The following is a 14,181-nucleotide window of genomic DNA, read 5'->3' as shown; positions in this document are numbered from 1 at the left end:
TGGAGAGATGTTTTTGCTCCGTGTGCTTGTTTGTGCATTCCTCTCTGCTCCATCTTTCTCTGGGTTTCAGTCTCCTGCTCCCTTAACAAATGTATTAACTACTCAAAGTTAGCATTTAGTTTGGATCTTGATTGTTTTATTTTAATGGATTTGTTTGAAAATCTGATCACTGTCCAGACTTTATTACAAGGCTGAAACTGTTTTGTGACTCGTGATGGTTTTAGCGCAGCATATTCTGTCTTTGACAGTGTTAGAGGAATCTGGATGAATGGTTCCCAAAAAACAAATTCCCTCCTGTTTCTTGTCCTCGATGGAAAACATTAAGGTGAAGGAAAGATGCGACTGTTCTGATGCAGCGTGCCTAATGCTGTGTCTGTGGATGTTGTTGATGTGGGTCCATTGTAATGAAACTACAACATCCTGAGGACCAGATGAGATCCTCCGAGCTCACCTGTGTGCTGTTACAGGCTTTATCAGTTTACTGCTGGCAGCTCAGCCATGCAGGGCGTGTTTCTGGGCGTGTCTTCATGCAGGCTGTATTAACACATCAAGATTATTCAGATTTACTTAACGTCAAAAACAGCCCATAAAGGGAAATCAGATGTTTCTCACATTCTGGTTAATTGCACTTCCTGTCCGCTCATCTCCTGCTGCAGAGACCCAGCACAACCTCAGGAAGGACTTCAGCCATGATGAGCCTGAATGCCGGTGAACCCTAAACCCACAGATACTTTTATACAGCTCAATCTTAACAAATTAAGATTAAATTAAATCGCACAACACAACTTTACAAGAAGCAGATTTTATTTGTATCACAATATGATGATCATACTTCAGCTGAGGGTTCATCACAGCCTGTAAGGGTCAAATGAATCAGAATAAAATGGAAAACACAGGATTAACATTTTCATGATCTGAGCCGCGTCGCTTGGTTCGATCGCTCGTTTCCCGAAACGGGACGGCATCGTCTCGTTTTCCTAAAGCAGGGGTGTCGACCTCCAGGCCTCGCGGGCCGGTGTCCTGCAGGTTTTAGATCTCACCCTGGGTCAGGGTTAGTTAGGGCTAGGTTGATTAGTTAATTACCAGCCCTCATGTTAATGAGATAATTCAGCCATTTAAATCAGCTGTGTTGGATCAAGGACACGTCTAAAACCTGCAGGACAGCGGCTCTCGAGGCCTGGAGTTCGACACCTGTGCCCTGAAGGATCCTCTGCTGAAGGATGTAGTGAAGGAAGCACTGTATGACCTTTCCTTAGTATCCGGAGAATTCAGCCACCTCCGCTGATGCTGCAGAAACTTCAATGGCACTTAATGCGCAACAGGTCTGTATCACCACGCCATTTCTGGGGCCGTCCTTGCACTGGGAGCACTTTCATACTTCAGATATTCTGACCACACCTTCACGCAGACTCTGACCTTTTGCTTACAGCTCAGATATCCTCATGCGGCTGCAGACGAAAGCAAACATAATCCGGACAGAGGAAGATAAAGCTTGTACCCACGGTCAGCAACGCCTCGTAATTCTAAAACGATTCAAAGTTGACGCAGTCACAGAACACCCAGGAAGACAAAATGTGTCCAAACAGCCCACATGTAGCAGAGGTAGAGAGCTATGACGTGACACACGTGATGTGTTTTACTTGTACAAAGATGAAACCGTTTTCCCTTTCAGTCCTGAACACTTCGGGACTTCTCACTTGTGCCTCTTTTTGTGAAAATTCATCGTCGAGGCGTCCCGAAATCTTTTCCCGCATATGTCGCAGGGAACGGGCTTCTCGGCGGCGTGAGTCCTCGTGTGGCGCAACAAGTCGTTACTTTGGCAGAAACTTTTGCCGCAAATTTTACAGGAATGAGGTCTCTCGCCGGTGTGGATCCTCATGTGGGACGCCAAATTATCCTTCCGACCGAACCGCCTCCCGCAGAAGCCGCAGATAAACGGCCTCTCGCCCGTGTGGGTCCTCATGTGCAGGATCACGCTGTCCTTCCGAGTGAAACCTTTCCCGCACACGTTACACGAGAACGGCTTCTCGCCCGTGTGAGCCCTCATGTGGATCTCCAGATTAAAGCGTTTACGAAAGTGTTTCCCGCATATTTTGCAGGGATACGGCTTCTCGTCCGGGTCGCTTATGTCTTGTTGCATCATCAGAGGTTCATTCCTAAAGCCTTGCATGTAAACAGGGCCGCTAAATATCAGGCCGTTGTCCATGTTGTTGTACATCGCTTGCACAGCCGATCCCGAGTCCACGTGGTTGCCTCTGTCCTGACGTCGGCTCTCGGCCACAGGAGAGCTGTGAGAGGGGAGCTGCTCCCGCTCCGGTTCTGGGTCGCTGTCGTCACTTTCCCCGTACGTAACGGTCACCATGATGGTGTCGCCGTCCTCGTCCAGAACGAGCAGCTCTCCCTCCTGACTGATGCTGAGCTCCTCCTCCTCCTCTTTGATCCGTCGAGCTGCTGGTTCCTCCTGGTTCAGGCTGGAGTCCCTCTCCTGGTTCACGAGAACCTCCTCATCCTCGGAGAGGTGTCGCGGTCGGAGGTCTGGAGGGACAGAATGACACGAATGTGATGACAGAAAAACACCGGAGAAATATTTCACTTATAATTATTAGAGCTCTGCGGGGTAACGTATGTGCAAATGATCAAATAAGATAATAGCTCAGGACTCAGAGAGCAGCTTCTGTCTCCATAATTCGGTGGAGAAACGAGCTTTAGGGCGACGCCGCCGTCTGCACTCAGCTTTGTGTTTGCACAACAAGACTGACATCACGTCTCTGCCAGCTTGTTCAGCCTGATGACCAGAAGCTGCTTCAGAAATCCGCCTTCAGCTTCCACCAGGAAACAAAGTGACTGTAAAACCAGTGACGTGTAACATCCAGGCATCTGCGAGGAGGCTTTTCAAAGTTTATTTAGCCAGCTGACGTCTAAAGATCTGTTAGGATTAACTTTGCTATGACTGCAGACATAACAAGCACACAAGGTGGGAGTGGAGCTGGGAGATCAGCCTGGGGAAAATCTTCCACTGCGGCTGCTGGAGCAGGACTACCAGCCGACTTTGAGGCCACTCAGGCGGGGGAAGCGGTTCTCAGCCCACACTCCTGACGTCAGCTGGAGAGGAAGGAATGCTTGGATGATCTCCTGAATCCCACTTTCTAGTTTTTCTTCCACTCCTCAGGAGCAGCTGCAGGGACTCTGAAATGAACCTGTTTGCATGATCGCCGACAGAAATCAAACCTCAAAGACAGCGTCTGCTCCAAACTGGCTGCTCGTGGGTTAAAAAACACCAGTGACCGCAGGGATTGGATCTGCATGTTTATTCTGTGGAAGAGTGGCACACACAGTAACAGAACACTGGCAGAGCATGTGGGACTCAGCGCCCTTACACAATCCTCCACAAAAGTACAGAGAAGACGACAACGCAACACGACAACCGTGAGAGCAGCAGAAGAGAGAACAGACACACAGCCCGGCTCGCTCTGATTTCACAACCACGCGTCAGTAACGAGCCCGCGCTCTGTTTTTACGCAGTTTAAAATACAGATGTGAACATTAAAGTTTCAGATGAGCCAAAGGAGAGAGAGCGACAGCTAATCTGACGCTACGAACAGAACCAGCTCGTCTGTGCGACGATCTTAACGAGCTGCTTATTAAAAAAGATCCTAAATATCCTCAGTTTGTTTGGTAAAAACGTATCGGCGCGTGTCTGATGAGGCGCCGATGAAAGTCTGGAGATCTGCAGCACTGAGGCTACGTCCACACGTAGTTTTGAAGATGCAGCTCTTTCTCTGCGTTTGGCCTTTCATCCACCCTCCAAACGCCGTTTGGAGCACTGAAGACTGAGACTTAAACTCCTCCCAGGGTGGAGATTTTCAAAAACTCAGTTTTTGTGTTTACGTGTGGACGAGAGATTCAGTCTTGCAGCGCCTTTTGTTTACATGATGGATTTCTACAGTGGTGCAGACAAACTGTTGGTGTTAGTCGTGCTGCCTGCAGTATTTACACGCTTACACACCTTCTTGTTTTTTGCTGTTTCCAGTGTGATGTTGAGGAATAATGTCTGTCCACACGTACGACTCGTTTCTTTGTTTACTCTTTCCCTCCCGGCCTGCAAGACTTCTGATTGGCCAACATTTCTGCATGGTTAGGATTTGGCATGTTCTCGACAGCGTTTGACTTCATTTTTTGCGTTTACATGTGGACGGAGATCTCAAACATGCACGTGTGGATTTTATACTTTTTTGTTTTTGTTATTGAAAATGGAAAATCTCCATTTAGAAAAATACTTGTGTACGTGTGGATGTAGCCTGAGAATCGCCGCTTTTAAAAGGTTATTCTTTCTAATACCTGTACTGATGTTCAGTCTTGCCTCTGACACCCTCTGTACAACAATAACGGGCAGCCAATCAAAAAAAAGTCAGCTTAAAGGGAGGCAGGACGATCTCGGACGCTGCATCACAGCTCGCTGTCAGGTGAAGATCGCTTTGAGCAGAGAATCATGCAAAGCCACTGTAACAGCGTCACACAGGGAACGCACTCGGCCATCGGTGCACCGTCGCTGAATGTTTAAGATTTCAGAGGCGGCGACCCGGGTCAGCGTCGGACACTTTACCAAATACTAGAACAAAAGCGATACTGTGAAAGCTACAAATGCAGTGCTGTTCGGGCCAGAGCCAGCTTTTATGACTCCGCCCTGCACGGTGCCGGAGCTCGTCCGAACGCTCTGCTTATTGCCCGGGAGGGGGCGTTTTCACCCCGGCCCCCTGCTGAGATTTCAGGACGACTTCTCGTCTGTGTGAGTCCTCGTGTGGCGCAACAAGTGACTGCTCTGAGTAAAGTTCTTCTCACAAATTTTACAAGAGTAGCGCTTCTCGCCCGTGTGCGTCCTCATGTGGATCAGCAGCGTCCCGCTCTGACAGAAACGCTTCCCGCACGCTTTGCAGGAGTACAGCTTCTCGCCCGTGTGCGTCCTCATGTGGACGGTCAGGCTGCCCCTCTGAGTGAAGCTCTTCCCGCAGGTTTTGCAGGAATGCGGCCTCTCGCCCGTGTGGATCCTTGTGTGGCTCTTCAGGTTTGACGTGCAGATGAATCTCTTCCCGCACGTTTTACACCCGTACGGCTTCTCGCCCGTGTGGATTCTCATGTGGACCAACAGACTGTCGCTACACCTGAACTTTTTCGCACATATTTTGCAGGAGTACGGCTTCTCGCCCGTGTGAGTCCTTTCGTGATATTTCAGTAAGTATATCTGATAGAACTTCTTCCCGCAGGTGCTGCACGCGAACGGCTTCTCGCCCGTGTGGATCCTGACGTGTCTTTTTATTTGGGACTTATCCTTAAAAACTTTCTCACAAACGTAACATTTCAAAGGCTTTTTACCTGCGTCCGTATTACCCTGACTCTCTGACATGGGAGCGCGCTCTGCACTGTCACTTCTGCTTTTAGCGAGTCTCTTCGTTGGCTTTGGCTCTGCGTCTGCGCCCGATCCCGAGGCTGCGTTCGTGCTCCCTTCCTGATCTCGGCTCTCGGCTGCAGGCGGGCTGTGAGACAGGAGCTGCTCGCTGATTGGCTCTGTTTCACTGTCACTTTCCCCGTAAGTAAGAGTCACCATTAAGGTATCGTCCTCCTCCTTCACTATAAGGTGCTCTGCCTGGTAGGCGGTGCAGAGCTCCTCCTGCTCCTCTTTAATCTGCAGAGGCGCTGCTTCCACTCGGCTGGTGTGGAGTTCTTCCAGTTCCTCTTTAACCTGCAGAGGTTCCTGCTCCAGCCTGGAGTTCCCCTCCTGCTCAGGAAGAACCCGTTCCTTATTACAGTCATGTTGCTGAGGAGGATCCAGCTTCAGGCTGGAGGTCTCCTGTTCAGAAGGAGCCTCGTCCTTATTACGATCATGTTGTGACTCCTGCTCCAGGCTGGAGAGCTTCTCCTGCTCTGTAGGAAGTTTCTCCCTGTTGGAGTCATGGTGCTGTGGGAGGCCTGGAGGGACAGAGAGAGAAAAGGAAGGTCACCGGTGCGATGACAGAGAAACATCTGCTCATACACACAACTGGAATTTAACGATAATCAACACATAATCTGCTTCATGTGTGTCATTTGCAAAGCTCAGAGTACAAAATACTTTTAGCTGCACGTCCCCGTTTTTGACCCACAAACTTTACCTCCTGTCAGGTGTGTTTTATCCTTTTAAACTTTATTGATCAATAATTCTGTTTGAGATCAGTCTTTTCTGAGAGAGTCCCAGGAGCACAACGACCACACAGCAGCAGAGTGTGTGCACATCGATGGCTGAATGTAGTTCATGACTGGAAAGAGTCAGACAGCATTAACGTTTCATGCACCAACTTCAGCTCTGAATGCAAGTCTGTGATCAAGTCAAAATCCCAGGCATTAGTAACTGCAGGCTGCTGTATGCAGCACATGTAGTTTTCTGCATTTAAACGAGTCCTTGAACGCATCACCAGCAGACCGTAGAGGAGTGCAGATCTGAGCCGGGAAGGCTCAAAGATATTTCAAATTACTGGGTCAGCAAAAAGGCAGCGATTACAGTTCTGATAAGGAGTAATTATAGGATTCATGTACCAATAAAGATGGACGTGTGTCTCTGTGAGATCCAACCGTGACTGAGCTGAGGGCGAAACCATCAGCAGGGTTCAAATTTCAGGGATCTCAGGCTTTTCAACCACAGACTGCTTGTTTGGTTGACGTGGCTCAGCGTCTGCTGTCAGTAAAAGGAAAGTAAATACTGGAACAGAAAAACCAGGTATGAGTGTGGTCTGCATGTCACGGATGTTCTTCCTCAGCTGAATCACACGTGTCCGCTTTGATTCTTCATTTAGCTTTACTTCCTCTTATCTGGGCTCACAGAGCTGCTCAATAATAAAAACAGGAAGGTGACCACGAGCAGAGCTGCTGCTGCTAACAGTGTCAAGCCCGTTTCCTCATTCGGCTTCTCATTAATCTCCAGACACTGATTCTCCGGCCTCTCCATTCAACGCTTTCATTCACGACACATTAACGACGACGTGTTTGTCACAGGTCGCAGAGTAATGCCTTCAAATGTGATTCTTTCCTCTCTTGCTGCTATTTATAGGCGCTGCTCTGTCTTCAAGCAGGAAGTGGAAAATAAACAAACTCCCTGGTGTCTCTTTTTGTCTCCTTCCTCTTTCCTGAGCTGCAGCTGCACTCTCCTCTCTGAGCCACCAAACAATCAGCAATCAGCGCTACAGCGGGTGGCTCGCACTATTAATCATGCACGACATCAAATGACATCAAACCCCCGTCGCAGCTGCAGGAACCAACAACACGAGCGACTCTTCAAACAGAGGGATTCTTGGACTAACGCTTTGATCATGTGTTTGTTTGCATTTTCATGGACATCTGTACAAAACCATCCGTTCCATCTTTTACAGATGCGCCTCCTAGGTGCTTAGTGTTTCCTTCCATTACTGACAGCACGTTGGTCACATGAGACCTCCCACAGTCCCCTGTGACAATCCCACAGGTGAGGCTCTATTGAGAAAGACATAGGAGTGTTTCATAGATGTATATTTGAAAAATGAGAGCAAAGACCGTCACAGATTTTGGATACGTTATGAACAGAAACGTGGTCTTTCTAAAACAGCTGGTTTTGGTACACGGTGTCATAACTGGGGAATATCACACAGGCTGGATGAAAGTGTTTCCATATTCAGGCTTTAATAAAGAAGACATGCGGCCGACTGTTTAAAAGAATATTTTAAGCCTTGTGTATAAAAGTTACTTTTTTTTGCTTCTCTCTTATTGCTTTGCACAGCAGGAAGCGCCACAGGTCTGATTTACAGACTTTACACTGATTCTTGGTGCAACCCTGAAGGGATTCGGGTGTCATGCCTGGGAGGACGTGTACATGTCTGTGCCATCCGTGTCATTGTGAAGCACATTTTCACACACGACTCATGTAACGTCCCTCAGGACTGTCTCACAGGGGACAACCCCCACTAAGGGTTACATGCCTCCACCGTTTGCTGTAGAACAAAAACTGGAGGGGTTCATTCATAGAAGCAGCTATGTACCCTGAACCCTGTGAAGGACCGAGCTCAGGGCCGTTATAGATGCTGGAATCTTACACAGCCTCCCTCCAACCCTTCAAGGATGTTTGAGAGCACCAATGGCAGCAGGGCCCTGACACTTTGCAGACAGTCAGAGGTCGAACTTTCACCGGGAATTGTTTTCAGGTGAGAGGTATTTAATGACGTGACCCTCTGCTCACTCTGGCCCCAGCACTCCTGCTTCATCAATCACCCCGCGCGTAAAAGCAGAGCTGAACGCGGATCGCCACCTCGCTGTCCGCGGCTCTAGCCCGGCCCAGCTCTGCGTGCTGCTGGGCCCACGGACTGTGTGCCAATCACAGCCATGTTAGTTCGGCCTCACTCGTTTCTTCCCGCAACAATCCAAACCCCGCAGGAAATACACGGCCTACTGTCCCGCAGCTCGTGTTCAGCTCCTGGCTGAGTAAATGTGCCGTGGAGCTCCGGTTAGGATCCTCCGTGAAGTGTTTTTCTCGCTGAGCGTGGACTCACCTATTCTGTGCAGCTTTATCTGAGGCTTCCAGGTGATCTCCAGCAGTCTGCGCTGACGGTCGATCACTTCCTCGTACTGGACGATCGTCTTTTCAAACTCCAGGAATATTTCTTCGGCGGCAGCAGTTAGTCGGCCGTTAATAAACCGTCTCAGGTCCCGATGTAAGGTCATCATTACTGCACCTGCGGAAACACGGGCCTGAAACAGGGTAAGAAAGAAAACCCCACCGCCTTCCACTCCAGCCCTCAGAGGAGTTAAGCTAACAATAAACCTTGAGTGGGTTTTCTTCTTCTCCTGGCAGACTAAACTCAGCGCAGGCGCACCGCTGCCCCCTGCAGGTCATTTGTAGACATACACTGCGTGTGTCACCCCACATCACAGACGCATTTGGGCGACTTGTTGCACTTCTGGCTCAGTTACGTTCGGCCTGAGTGAAAACTGCATTAGGCCAGTTTCTCCTGTCACCCAGTCTTAGTCTAGTTTCCACTGAACCGGCCCACTGAGAACCTGCTTTCACTTTCCTCCCTCCACTCTTGAAGCACCAAAAGCTGCAGTTAACTAGTAATAACAGAGCATCCAGGTAGTCCTGCTGAATGACATTCTAGGATTTTATGTGGATGTTAGTGAGCACTGATTATCAAGTATTTGTGTGATGTTGTGTGATCACATGGTGTGTGATCCCATGCAGGCCAGGGATGCAGCTTAGTGCATTATTTATTAATGATCTGGGTGAACAGAGCGATAATACTCAGATGGTGCACTGTTAAAAAATGTGAGCCAGCTTAAACTCTGAGTTGAGTCCCTGATCTGTTCTCTGGCCCCTTTTCTCCGTGACTAAACTAATGGTGTGCAAATCTGCTGGAGGCCAGGATGTAACCTCCAGCTGCGGAAGACGCTGCTTGTGATGAACGAGCAGTGTTGGGGAGTAACGGAATACATGTACCGCCGTTACGTATTTAGAATACAAAATATGAGTAACTGTATTCCGTTACAGTTACCGTTTAAAAAGGTGGTATTCAGAATACAGTTACTTTGTTGAAATAAATGGATTACACTGCGGTACTTTCCTGTTTCATATTGTCGCGGGTCAGGACTGTTTGGGTTTTGTTTGTTTGGGTTTTGTTTGACAGCTACGTTCTGTTGTTCCAGGCGGCAGCGTTACGGTTGCCATGGTTACAGGGCGACGCTCTCTCTCTCTCTCTGCGACTGTGTGTTTCCTGGGTGAGAGAGCGCCTTTTCGTTGTTGTTGTTGTGCTAAGCTAACAGGCTGAATGCTACAAGCATAGCTCTAAAGAATGTAGCATCATGGGCAGTGTAGTCCGTGCTGCAGGGAGAATGGACTGCCATACACGTTATGTGTCTGTGAGCGCGAGGAGGGAGAAAAAGGCGAGTGGAAAGGTACGAGTTGTCGTCGAGGAAAAACGGGAGCTGGAAGCATGTAAATATAATAATAACCACTGCAGCCAAGAAGAGTGCCTGGCGAGCCCAGCTGTAAGTAAGCTATTAAGACTCGACTGTACACCGTGTTCGTGTTTTCCTCCGAAAACAATAAGTTCCGTTGGAGCCTTTCAACGCCTCTCTCTGTCTCTGCTAGCAAAGTTGACCCACACAACAAAGTAAAGCTATTTTTCAGCTACGAGCCGACAGGGACCCCGCCTATTAGTCAGAGGTCCCTTTCCTACAGTTCGGAGTCGCGGACCTTCAGTAATAGTAATAAATCACACAGCAAAAGTATATTCACGTTGTTGTAAAAAGCACGATAATATATTAAGTAATCCAAAGTATTCAGAATACGTTACTCTCATTGAGTAACGTAACGGAATACGTTACAGAATACATTTTGGGGCATGTATTCTGTAACGGAATACATTTTAAAAGTAACCTTCCCAACACTGTGAACGAGTCAGTGTCTGTGCCCTGAAAAGGTGGATAATGAGGGAACAATGTATGGACTCATGAATGTTTTCCTGAAAATCTGCCTGATATCGTACGCTTTCCAATCCCAGCCGATGTCACGCAGCCCTGTCTGTCTGAAAGATGACTCATTCTAGACATGCTTAGTTGATCAAAAGCAGATAGTGTGGGGGTTTACATTTAACAAGTGAAAAATCCCTGGTTTGACCCCAAGAGCAGACACAAATCCTTCAGGGACACATCAGGAAGGACATCTGGAGTAAAAAGTACCAAAGCTAACATGTGGAGCTACCCGGTGTGAATAAAGGAGCAGCTGAAAGCAGTTTCATCTACACTGCATCCAGGCTTTGTGGTGACTCAAGAGACAACGATCGGGAAGTAACAGACTCCCATTATTAGATCTGAAAAACGGACAACAGGAATGTTCTAGAGTTTGTAACTTTTAAGCATCAAAAATGTTCTGATGGGTTAAAAATAAAATTCAAATCTCCACGAAGATGATTTTATATTTGACTTTCCTTCTTCACACCCGTTAGTTTTCAGTGTTTACCTTTTATCACGTGGACGCTTCGTTTGTGTAGGCGGAACGAAAGTTAGACGCCGATGCGCTGTCGGAACCTCTCACTGTGACACACAGAGGAAGTAAACAGATAGTAGTTTTATTTCTGTTGAGCGGAGACTGTGCTGCAGCAACGATGCCTTCAGTTCAGTATCTGAGAGAGTTCATCAACGAGCGACTAACTGCTGCTGCTGAACAAATATTCTTGGAGTTTGAAAAAACGATCGTCCAGTACGAGGAAGAGATCGACCGTCAGCGCAGACTGCTGGATATCACCTGGAAACCCCAAATCAAGCTGCACAGGACAGGTGAGTGTCCCTCTGAGGGAGGATCCTGATCACAGCTCTGCGGGACGTTTATTCAGCTGCGAGCGAACAGGCCGTGGGTTTCCTGCACAGCCTGAGTGTGAGCTAGTGTGGATCACAGGGTCTCAGGTTTGACGCACTGATGGACGTAGAAGGTGTTTTTGAGGTCAGCCACGAAATTAGCGCTCACGTTTACAACTGCAAACACAGAAAACATGTCAAAAGTCAACATCTTAGTGCAGTAAAAAAAAGAGGGAGACAGGGGAAGCTGAAGGGGGCAGCAGTAGATGAGTTTAAATAACTCGGGTCAATCATCGAAACAGGCAGGCAGGGTGGAGAGTGTCACGGGTGATCTGTGACAAAAGGACAGCAGCGTAAGTGAAAGGAGTGAAAGGGAAAGTTTAAAGCTGGCAGTGAGACCTGCTGGGATGGATGTTTGGAGACGGTGGCTCTGACACGAAGACATGAGGCCGAGCTGAAGATGATCACATGTTCAGCGAGCAGCATGGATCAGAGATGAGTCCATCAGAGAGGAGAGGCTGAGAGGGTTTGGACACGTGCAGAGGAGGGAGGGTGGATATATCAGACAAAGGAGGATGAAGATGGAGCTGCCAGGCAGGAGGGAAAGAGGAAGACCTCAGAGGAGGTTCATGGGTGTAATGAAGGAGGACAGAGGAGGATGCTGGGGTAGGAGGAGATGGAGGGTTATCAGCTGCGACGCACTGCCAAAGAGAGCAGAGGTGCATGTGTGAAAACAGGAGAACTCAAGACAACCGGTGTACATTTGAGACCTTTTAGTTTTTCTCAGTTTTCCTGAAATCGTTTGGAACTGTGGATTCACTCTGTGCTGGCCTCAAACCTTCACCAGTTTAACCTGATGGAAAAACAAAAGCCAGCTCCGACACTCCTGCCGGGCGGCCCCGTTTCTCAGTTCCTCTAACCTGTTTAGGTCGAGGAGCTCCCGTCTGCAGCTCGTCATAACGCAAACATGGGCTGAAAGCAGGAAGCTGCTTCCTGAGTGGTGACCAAATGTTCCCTACATGAGTGAAACCTCTCGTGGAAGCAGCCACAAAGAGCCGCAGATGCAGACTTTAAGTTTCACTTCCCTGTGCTGGCTTGGTTCATTTCAGGATAGATCAGACGTTACTTCCAGCTTTGAAGTTTTATGAACTGTTAAAGTTGCAGAGCCGCTACATTTTAAAAGATCAGTTCCTTCTTGTCCATTATGTTTTCCATGATAATCATCTTAATATTGACTCAGCAGCCCTGATTTCAAGCATGTAGATCAGCTGTGATCTTTTTTTCTTTTTGTGACATTATCAACCCTTTATCCCTCCAGACGTCCCACAGCAGCAGGTCTGTGAGGAGGAGGAGGTTCTCCCTGAGCAGCAGCTCTGTGACCAGGAGAGGAGCTCCAGTGTGGACCAGGAGGAACCAGAAGCTCCACAGATCGAAGGGAAGCAGGAGGAGCAGCTGGTAGTCGGGCAGCAGAGCGATCCCTTCATGGTCACTATACTTACACAGCACGCATAAACTGTGTGAACGACTCTCACATGTTAGAGCGCCACTGTGTGACAGACGCGGGAAGAAGAGGGTGAAATGTGATGTTTGTGGAAAAGCCTTTCAGCACAGGTCCCGGATGATACATCGCAGGATCCACACGGGCGTGAAGCTGTACGCCTGCGACACCTGCGGAAAAGGCTTCGTGAGGAGCGATAAGCTGGCGCTCCACATGAGGACGCACACGGGAGAGAGCGCGTACACCTGTGACACCTGCGGGGAACGGTTCATTCAGTCCGCGATGTTAAAAACTCACATGAGAAGTCACACAGGTGAGACGCTGGACTGCAAAACCTGCGGCAGATGTTTCAGTCAGAAGAGCCACTTGTTGCGCCGCATGAAGATCCACACGCGAAAGACCAAGCCGGCCTGAAACGCCTGAGGGAGGGGGAGGGGCTTCAGGTATCAAGGTGATTTTCAAATCTGAGGTTTGACTATTTTTAAACTGAGATTATTTTTATTCGATTTAACCTTTGGGCCGTTGGTGAGGTCGTCCACCTCGATGGACGGGTGCTGGTCTTCGATGAGTCCTAAAAAAAATGTATGTTTCACTGATACAACACATTTCTAACATCAAAGTCACAGATTTGCTTCTTTGCTTTTCTAAATGATGTGTAAAGATTATTTATGTATCTGCATGTTTTATATGTAATTCAGTTCATCACAACAACCGTCACCTCGAGGCACTTTGTGTTGCAGGTAAACAGCTTCAGTATTCGATACATGTGTGCTGTTTGTCATCAGGTGACTTTATCACTGCTGTGATTTTACTGACTGACTGAGTTGAGTTTCCATGGTAACGCCAGCTGTTTCAGGCATACCTGAGAAAGTTACCGAGGTTAACGTTTTCTGTTTTGGGTTGTTGTGCAATCAAGTCTCCATTTTCAAGACGTTTTCATGCTGAAAGCAGAGATGGAACATATCTGGGTCCCACTCATGAAGCTGGGTCGGTATCGGGGCACAGCGGGGCGATCTCAGCTTTCTTCCACGTGCTCTGCAGGCCACAGCTGCAGTTAGATGATGTGTACTGTTTGGGGGATCATTCTCAGCTGTGTGCTGGGCCAGATTTGGTCCTCAGGCTGTGAGGTTGACACATGAATCCTAAACCTAACAGGTCAAAGTAAATAAATATATGTGCTGCTGAGAGGTCGAGGCACAAGGCAATGTGATGAACATTTACTGCAGCAGGTTTCAGCAAATAAAAACATGCCTTTATCGTGTCGTCGTCATCTGCTATCATTTTCCTGTCGTTTCACGTTGGAGCTGAATGTCAAACGGGTTTAAAGTGTCTGATAT

General features: G+C 48.2%; 2 protein-coding genes across 3 annotated transcripts; one reads left to right on the top strand and one right to left on the bottom strand.

Annotated features, from left to right (window-relative positions):
- Positions 1–786: 786 nt before the first annotated feature.
- On the bottom strand, positions 787–8,952 carry LOC146552836 (uncharacterized). Its single transcript, XM_085254250.1, has 3 exons — positions 8,547–8,952; positions 5,371–5,964; positions 787–2,535 (listed from the first exon to the last, which is right to left on the bottom strand). Exons 1-3 carry the CDS (start codon positions 8,719–8,721, stop codon positions 1,694–1,696), a joined length of 1,611 nt encoding a protein of 536 aa, XP_085110376.1. The 5' UTR covers positions 8,722–8,952; the 3' UTR covers positions 787–1,693.
- Positions 8,953–9,351: 399 nt separating this feature from the next.
- Positions 9,352–13,004, top strand: LOC146552835 (uncharacterized). Of its 2 annotated transcripts, none has more exons than XR_014889475.1 (2): positions 9,352–10,038; positions 12,665–12,801. XR_014889475.1 is itself a non-coding variant. In XM_085254440.1 (2 exons), the coding sequence occupies exons 1-2, from the start codon at positions 11,157–11,159 to the stop codon at positions 12,856–12,858; spliced, it is 366 nt and encodes a 121-aa protein (XP_085110566.1). In that variant the 5' UTR covers positions 10,081–11,156; the 3' UTR covers positions 12,859–13,004. The 2 variants fall into 2 exon arrangements, 1 of the variants encoding a protein (XP_085110566.1); XM_085254440.1 differs by lacking the exon at positions 9,352–10,038 and adding an exon at positions 10,081–11,328 and having other exon boundaries at positions 12,665–13,004.
- The last annotated feature ends 1,177 nt before the right edge of the window (positions 13,005–14,181 follow it).

This window comes from Mchenga conophoros, linkage group LG18 (genome assembly GCF_057382185.1).
Source record: "Mchenga conophoros isolate Kocher_MC1m ecotype Shallow Benthic linkage group LG18, M_conophoros_male_GT1.1, whole genome shotgun sequence".
In the NCBI taxonomy this organism is placed as follows: Eukaryota; Metazoa; Chordata; class Actinopteri; order Cichliformes; family Cichlidae; genus Mchenga; species Mchenga conophoros.
The sequence above is the reverse complement of the archived record's forward strand: the minus strand, read 5'-3'. Positions and strand labels throughout refer to the sequence as shown.

Excerpts from the sequence above, each read along its gene's own strand:
- LOC146552836 (XM_085254250.1), bottom strand. The coding sequence starts at position 8,721 with ATGATGACCTTACATCGGGACCTGAGACGGTTTATTAACGGCCGACTA. Across the intron at positions 5,965-8,546 it reads GATAAAGCTGCACAGAATAG|GCCTCCCACAGCACCATGAC; the intron begins GTGAGTCCACGC and ends CTGTCCCTCCAG. Across the intron at positions 2,536-5,370 it reads TCAGGGTAATACGGACGCAG|ACCTCCGACCGCGACACCTC; the intron begins GTAAAAAGCCTT and ends CTGTCCCTCCAG.
- LOC146552835 (XM_085254440.1), top strand. The coding sequence starts at position 11,157 with ATGCCTTCAGTTCAGTATCTGAGAGAGTTCATCAACGAGCGACTAACT. Across the intron at positions 11,329-12,664 it reads AATCAAGCTGCACAGGACAG|ACGTCCCACAGCAGCAGGTC; the intron begins GTGAGTGTCCCT and ends TTATCCCTCCAG.